The sequence below is a fragment of the Rhododendron vialii genome, chromosome 7a (genome assembly GCF_030253575.1).
Source record: "Rhododendron vialii isolate Sample 1 chromosome 7a, ASM3025357v1".
Taxonomy (NCBI): Eukaryota; Viridiplantae; Streptophyta; class Magnoliopsida; order Ericales; family Ericaceae; genus Rhododendron; species Rhododendron vialii.
Window position 1 is genome coordinate 35,800,855 of NC_080563.1, and position 7,924 is coordinate 35,808,778.

Sequence of the window (7,924 nt, forward strand, 5' to 3'; positions counted from 1 at the left end):
TGGAACTGATCAAACTCGGAGTGGCTTTTTGGGTTAGAGCCAAGTGGGGGTCGAGCGATTATTCAGTCAATCTTTTTATATTTAGGCTGAGCAATATCATAGAATCTGTTCAGTCTAGTACTCTGGTGGGTTGTGATTAAGCCAAGGTTGTGAACGGTTGGAGGTTGCTCCGATGCTGCTGTTGCTGCTATCAAAACTACATTCATTTTGGTTCGATATTACTACTGCTTTAGTCAATTCATCGTGATACACTTGAATTCTTGTGGCTATTTTTGTTCTTTGATATTCCTGATACGTATATGTTAGTTCATGGAAACACAATTTTGTGATATCCTTGCTACTACTACTGATACCAAATCAGAGGGTGCAGCTGCTGCTTGTGAAGCGGTGTTGTTTTTTATGAAGGTGTTTTTACCCGTCGAGATGTATGTGTTTCTACTAAAGATGCTGCAAAGTTAACATTACTTTTGAGTCTGGACTCTGGGATCTGATTTGTTGCTTATGCTGGGGTTGTCTTCTCTAAATTCTGTTGCTTTTGACAAAATCTATACAGTGGTGTTCTATAATTCTATTGGTTATGTATCAGCTGCTACTTTGCTCCATTTCTGTATTTCTAGGTTGGCTTCTCACCAACCTATTGTTTCTTTCCAGGCTTTGGGCAGCATGCTTCTCGCCCGTGCTCCTTTTAGTCTTTGTATAATTCATATTCTATTGATTAACAAAAACACGAAAATTATCAATCAACAACTATGAGAAGTTTTCAATCTCACGAAAACACAAAATCCTCATACTATGTTAAACTTGGAGAATTCTCAAAGTTACAAACAACATTTATTACACAAGCGTCTCTATGACGAAAATGAACGAGTAATGTGGCGTATCACTATTAAATCATTACCCCCCAAGTTAAACTGGTGCTTGTTATTGCACCAGGAGCTGTTGCACCAGGTGCCAAAGCATGAGTGTTTTGTATCCATTGAGAAAAGATGGGTTGTAATTGTATAGCGGTATCTGGAAATATATCTTGGAGACGCCTTGAAGCGCTCATGGTATCATTATGAATATACAAATCAAAACTGTGAAAGCCTAAAAATATACATATCCAGTTGAGGTGTGATATGATTGCATCGCGATGTCTAAGGACACAATCTAACAGATCGTTGTATCGAGTAGTTGGATTATAGTCTCTTACCATAAAAATGGCTGCATCATCTTTGCATAAATTAATGAGATGTCGTGGCCGAGCCCTATACTCACAACGATAGTTGAGTCCCATAGATGGCTCCAACAATGGTCCTAATCCCCATATATACGAACATGCCAGGCAAAGCACAAAACACAGAGGGGTTTAGATTTGGATTTTCCCTAGCTATGGTAGAGACTGAGGATGGATATATAACATGTCGCGCAGAGAGAGAGAGAGAGAGAGAGAGAGAGAGAGATGGTAAACAAACCAAATCACGCAAAATCCGCGAATCATGATACTCCATATCCCATTAAACGTAACTTGTTTTTAAAAAGCAAGGGTATAAAAGTAGTTTATGGAGTGGTGATCTCAGGCATATGGTTTTAATAGATGTTTGGGCTGATATACAAAGAGGCATGGTTTTATCTACTAAAAGTTGAGCCTTGCTCTCTCTCTCTCTCTCTCTCTCTCTCTCTCTCTCTCTCTCTCAAGTTTTTGGCTGGTACACAACGAGGCGTCAGGCTAAACATTCAGAACTTTTCTAAATTTCTCAATATGAGAGGCTTGTTGATAAGAGGGATATTGATAAGATGGGTTCGGTTCAGTATAAAGATTATTGAATATGACTTTGGTGCTTTCCTTTGGTTGCTGATCCGGCTCCGGTAACCGGAGTGTACCGTATACCAAGGTTGCAGTTGTGGCTCCAAGGAGAGGGCCTACGATATAGACCCATAGGTCCTTATATTCGCCGGCAACAACGGCAGGGCCTATACTCCTCGCAGGGTTCATCGCGGCTCCAGAAATATCCCTGCAACATTTGGATGAATTAGCTAGTTATAAACACTAGGTTGTTATTTCAATGCGATCAAAATATGGTAAGGATGACAAATGTAGGTATGTTTACTAAGACACACGGACTGTGAAGTATGTTGGAGTTTTTCAAAATAAAATTGGATTTTAGTTTGGAATTTTTGGAAAAGTACTAAATGAGGATATTGTGAAAGGTTGCTACACTTTTTCGCATGAGTTGTGACTTTATGTAAATGATTGTAACACCCATTAAATTGGGGTGTGTTCATTTGGAAAGATGTGATTGTTAGGAAGGGATATGAATCATAGGATGCCTCCAAGAGGCATGACCCTTCCTAATTAATTGTTTAAAGGATGTCTACTAATAGGCATGCTCCTCTCTATTAATTGTCTTTGAAAGACATGATCTTTCCTAATTGGTGTCTTCAAAGGACATGACCATTTCTTATGGTTGTTTACTAGAGTAACAACCTTTCATACAAGGGTGCTTATAAGTTTATAAATAGGCCATTTGTAAAGTCATTCAAGGGGCTGAAAATTTCATACTGAATTGCTCTCTTTTTCTCTACACATTCTCTTCCTAGAAATGGCAAATTGATATTCTGTTATATCTCAAAATAGAGTATCAATTCTTGGTTCTTCTACATTTGCTTAGCGGATATTCTGTCTGTCTTCGTTTGTGCAAACGCGGACAGAAAGAACCTAGAGTTCGGATTCGATTTATCTTGAAGGCGGATTTGCTGTAACTCGGTGCACACTTATGGTGGGGGCAAATACTGTCTTTAGGAAAGCGTTTTCTTAACGTGACTCGAATGCTTCTACCGTTCCAAATCTCTCAAGCGATGCCATCACTTTCATCATTTTGAAGACCGGATTTCCAACAAAGTACGGATACGGAATATGAGCACATTAAAATATATATACAGTGAAACGGAGAAAGTCGGGAAAAAAAAATGGATACGAGGACACAGCTAGGATAAGTCAAAGTAAGAAAATATTTTTGTAATTTTTGGGACTGTATTAGGAGTATTAATTGCAAGAATGTTGAGAAACTAAATTTTTTTTTGTCGAAAAGTGTTGTACACAAATTTACTTGGTTGTTGAAATTCAATTTTATCGAACATGTGTATAACATAAGAAGGAAATTAGAAAGAGATTCAAAAAAAAAAGATGATCATGTTATTCTCATCTAACTATATTTCCTCCCTGGAACACAAGTGAAGTATTCGATATCTGTACTTATTCGTATTTGTCAATTTTACTCGAATATTTGCCACCATCTTAATTCTATAAAGGTTTTGACTTTGTCATAAGCCAGTTATTCTTGCGACCGGTATCTTTTTTGACATTTCTAGTAGGGGTGTATACGGTCCGAATTGGTCCGGTTCTCTAGAAAACCAGTAACCAGACCATGCCATTTCAAACGGTTTTAAAAAATTGGGAACCAGAACCTAATCAATATATGCATGGAACCTAACCAAAACCAAACCACAAGACCGGTTCGGTTTTGGTTTGGTTCCGGTTCTATCCAATAAGCATCCAAACACTTATTCACAAAATATGAACTCATAAAATTAAAAAAATAGGAAGATAATCTGTTGGAATAGGAAAGGAAGGAAGAAAATAAAAGCTTTTCTAATAAATGAAATTTCATCTCTAAATAAATTAAGTTTAGCAAGGAAAATATTAACCTACCAAATTCAAATACATATTTAATTACACACACATATGTATATCTATATTTATCTTAGTTTTAAACGGTTCAGTTCGGTTCTAACTACGGTTCATTAATTGAGAATCAGTAACCGAATCAAAATTAACGGTTTTTATTTTTTTGGAACCATAACCTGACCGTAAAACCGCAAAACCGGACTAAATAGGACGGTTCGATCAGGATCGGAATGATTTTACTATTCGGACGATTTTTTTGAACACTCCTAATTTCTAGCTTTAAATTCTGAAGGTCTAAAGGATCGTTAGGCCACGGGACATACATTATTCAAAAAATATCTGATACTTCAAAAATAATAAAACAAAGTCAATATTGTCAATACTTCTAAGATACGTTTTTGCGAATATTCGAGGAGTATCAATAGCATATGATGTAGAAGTATCTATGCATCACATCAACCAGATATGTCTGTATAACTCTCTCGTATTGGTGTTTGACAAGTGTCAGACTTATATACGCTCCAGATACATGTTGTACATGCCCAAAAACGTGTTATTTGATTTCTTTAGCCAAATATGTTAGGAACATATTAGGAGAACAAGCTAGAATACTAAAGATTTGGAAAAGTCAAAAGAATGCGTTTTTAAAAAGTGGCGGCATTGTATAAATCGTTAGGGAAATGATTTTCACATTCTCTTTTTTAATTAGAACACTTTATTTTTTGTCTTTTAGTGAAGTTTTTGTATTCATTTTTTCACTAGAAAATGAGTGCCATAATAAATAAAAAGGTGTGAAAATCATTTTCCGTTTTATCTGCACTAAAAGTTCTTGAAAAATTACTTGGCAAATGTTGATTTTATGTTTAGGTTAAATTATCTGCATTGTTGTCCTCAATTTCACAGAAATTAAATTTTCGATTTTATATGAATTTTTTATATATCTGTTTACACCCGTTTTTGGCACCAAATCTTGGACTAGCGTTGGAGGACCATTTAATTAAGTATTGATTAAATTGGGCCGATGTCTATTGCTTTCTTGGGCTAAAAATTAATGGGCCGCATTAATTTTGTGATTTGGAGTAAGGCCCAATTAATTTTAGTCTTAAAGCTTGGTCCATGTTTTATTTTGTGAGAGTTGGCCCATGATTTATGGATGAACGGTTGTGGATTGACTCCAACCGTTGGGAACAAAGAAGATTGTGGGCCGTGATGCATGGAATAATTGTTCCAAAGTCATGTGGTTAACTGACCCATTATTCTATGGTGCCCACGAAATGGGGAAATGGAGTACCCCATTATCTCCGGTAACTTCCCATGATGAGGAAAAAACATGTGGATAATTTTATTAACTTCTAGCAACCGCCCATTATCCCATGAAATGTACAAGTGGAGGAATTACATGAGACACTTGTCATCACGAGAAGCAAGGGCGGGAAATCCATCTCATGCAGAAAATCGAAGACGCTTGCCTATAAATATTAGTTCACAAGATAAAAAACGGGTTCACACACCAATCAAGCCCAGCGCATAAAAAATCAAAGTCTTCCTAGCGAAGCAATTATCTCACTTTTCTCATTTTCACTCAGTTACTTCTTCAAGTAATTTGGATTTCTATCTCTCTTGTACCCCCAACTTTATTATTATGACATAATAAAGTTATTCTACGTTGTTACTTCTTTTCTCACACGGTTGGGAAATTTTAATCCACTTCGTTGTGGCAAACCACAAACCTAGCTCATTGTGGCATCACCCTTTGGGTCACACGCAGTCGCACTACATACGAAGTCAGATCGAGACGCTCACGCCTTTTATACGTTGGACTACGACAAGTGCTCACGCCTACCTGGCGGAAAAGTGGGAAACAATACTCGTAACTAGAAACCCACTAAGGCTCCGTTCAGTTGTCGAAAATGTTGTGTGAAAAATAGATTCTCGAAAAAAGTGAAATAAGGTGAAGTAAAAAATATATATTCCTGTGTGTGTTCTCTTGAATTCCTTGGTGTTCATTTCTTTAGCAAGACGACAAGACCTATTTTGCAGGAAAATGTTTTTCAATAGAAAAGTTGAAACTGTGAGTCTTATAATTTTTCAAGTAATTGAACACACATAAAGCTACGTGAAAGTTGAGTTTTCTATCTTTTCTCATCATTTCCGTGCAACTAAACGGGGCCTAATAAGTGTCTTGGTGTTCTAACTTTTTTATTTGGAAATTAATAATATTGTGTCCGATAAGTGTCCATGCTGTGTCATTTATCATTATTTCGTGTTTATATATACGTGCTTCTTTGTATGCCTTTTTTGTTGATGAGAAGAAAATTTGATAGGAAGTACTCATTTACCCGGCAATGATGACGTTGAACACCACCGTAGCTCCAATCGCAACTCCAAAGAGCATTTTGTGCTGTTTATTTCATCATTTTCAAGACGGAAATCAGTAGCCTTGTATACGTACGTACGTACATAAACACATACGTGCATGTATTTAATTTCGGGAAAAAGGGTTCATACGTATCATACCGCTCTGCTATCAGTGGCGACGCCAGAACTGGTGATAGTGAGGATGAAAGTGATGGTGTACTCCCAAGCAACAGCTTGAAGAGGAGTATATGGCCTGACAACCTGAGTGACGGCGGGCCTTATATCGGGTTGGTTGTGGAACAATACTCGGAGGTTGAGGGATGCTAGTATCGAACCGGTGATCTGAGCCACAATAAATATGGGCACCTGCATCCAAATTCCAGTAAAAAATTTTAAAATCCCGCAACTGGAGTGGTAACCCAATGATAAACATCATGTACTATAATGCATTTAAGTGGGGTTCAAACCTCATTAACTACAATTAACACTGTTTCCGTCGAGAAAAAGAAAAAAAGTGTTAAAATCCTGGAAAAGGAAGAACCAACGATTGGGGCGAGTAAACGTGAATGCTAGCTACACGTTAATGGATAATGGAAAAGGGATGTTTTACGTACGTTTTTCCATGGGAGCTTCTTGACAACAGCGAAGGCAATGGAGCTTGCAGGGTTCATAAAGGCGCCCGAGATATGCGCGAGCGTATACTTGAGCACCATGAAGGACAGACCCCAAACCATCGCTGTTGCTTCAATTGGAAGCGGGACGTCTCTGTGGGCAAGGGCCGAGGCGCACCCCACGAACACGAAAATGTAAGTTCCCATCAGCTCTGTAATGACCTGTTTACACCAAACCAATAAATCTGTTGTTAGTGGAATATTGAGATGGATGTATACCAAACAATTTTCTTATAGGTTCGTATTGAATATGGTTTCTCTGCGATCTGGTTTAATTCGGACGATACAAAGAGCATGCAGCTCTTGTCATCTCGGCTGTCCAAAAAGTGTTTTTTAATGACTGAAATTTGTTAAAAGACTCAGACCTCGGTTAGAGTCTTTACAAAACTGAATCATTGATCTTCAAGATGGGCGGCCGAGATGGGACTTCTTCCTATATATAGTACGGGTTTGGACTGCAAAGATCGAAGTCGATCGGGTCCATTTGTAATCTATATACCGAAGATATGAGAGACAAACCTTCTGGACGATGGTCGGAGTTGGAGTAGCTGGCGGGGGGTTAATGACTGCTTCTTTGGGATTTAAGAGCTCTACATCTTCTTTCAAAGAGAAATCACTGGGAAAACTGAGCATCCGTTTGGGGGACAAGGCATCTGCTTCGAATGCAAGTGATTGAGGCATTTGAAACTATTCTGGAATGGAAGAAGTGGCTGCTGCCTCTTGCTTATATGTGTGTGCCCCCTTTGTAGTGAGTTCTTGCCTTGAAAGTGTTGGCAACTTGAAGGGCTTCTTAATATATAGAGACTTAACATTTTAGTATTTATATATAGTTATAAATTGTAGTATCATTACCAGGTCAAAACATTAAATTAACGATTAGGGAACCTCTTGCGTTTAAAATTGCAACCACCTATCGTAGTGCAAGCTACAATCATACGTTTTTACACTGTACAAATCTTTTGAAAGATTGCGTATCTCGGAATGCATGAAAACATCGATATAGGGAGATTCTTTCTTCTTCTTTTTAAGAATGGGATTGGCATATTTTACAACCCATTTGGGGTGAGTGATTTTAGACAGGAATTACTAGAAATTATAATGAGAAAGAAAAGTCTTTCTAATGTTTGGATACTAAATTGGATAAAATGCAATTTCAGCTCTTGTGCTTTAAGCAATTTTCAATGAAACCCGAAAACTATTACAGTAGACTCATGCAACCCAAGAACTA

General features: G+C 37.6%; 1 protein-coding gene across 1 annotated transcript; it reads right to left on the reverse strand.

Annotated features, from left to right (window-relative positions):
* Positions 1–1,467: 1,467 nt before the first annotated feature.
* On the reverse strand, positions 1,468–7,465 carry LOC131332163 (probable aquaporin NIP-type). Its single transcript, XM_058366238.1, has 5 exons — positions 7,216–7,465; positions 6,640–6,858; positions 6,185–6,391; positions 6,007–6,068; positions 1,468–1,994 (listed from the first exon to the last, which is right to left on the reverse strand). The coding sequence occupies exons 1-5, from the start codon at positions 7,375–7,377 to the stop codon at positions 1,709–1,711; spliced, it is 936 nt and encodes a 311-aa protein (XP_058222221.1). The 5' UTR covers positions 7,378–7,465; the 3' UTR covers positions 1,468–1,708.
* Between the last annotated feature and the right edge of the window lie 459 nt (positions 7,466–7,924).

Bases quoted from the DNA above. Each gene is read 5' to 3' on its own strand.
- LOC131332163 (XM_058366238.1), bottom strand. From the start codon at position 7,377: ATGCCTCAATCACTTGCATTCGAAGCAGATGCCTTGTCCCCCAAACGG. The intron at 6,859-7,215 runs GTTTGTCTCTCA...TGGTGTAAACAG, and splicing joins CTCCGACCATCGTCCAGAAG to GTCATTACAGAGCTGATGGG. The intron at 6,392-6,639 runs GTACGTAAAACA...ATTTGGATGCAG, and splicing joins AGAAGCTCCCATGGAAAAAC to GTGCCCATATTTATTGTGGC.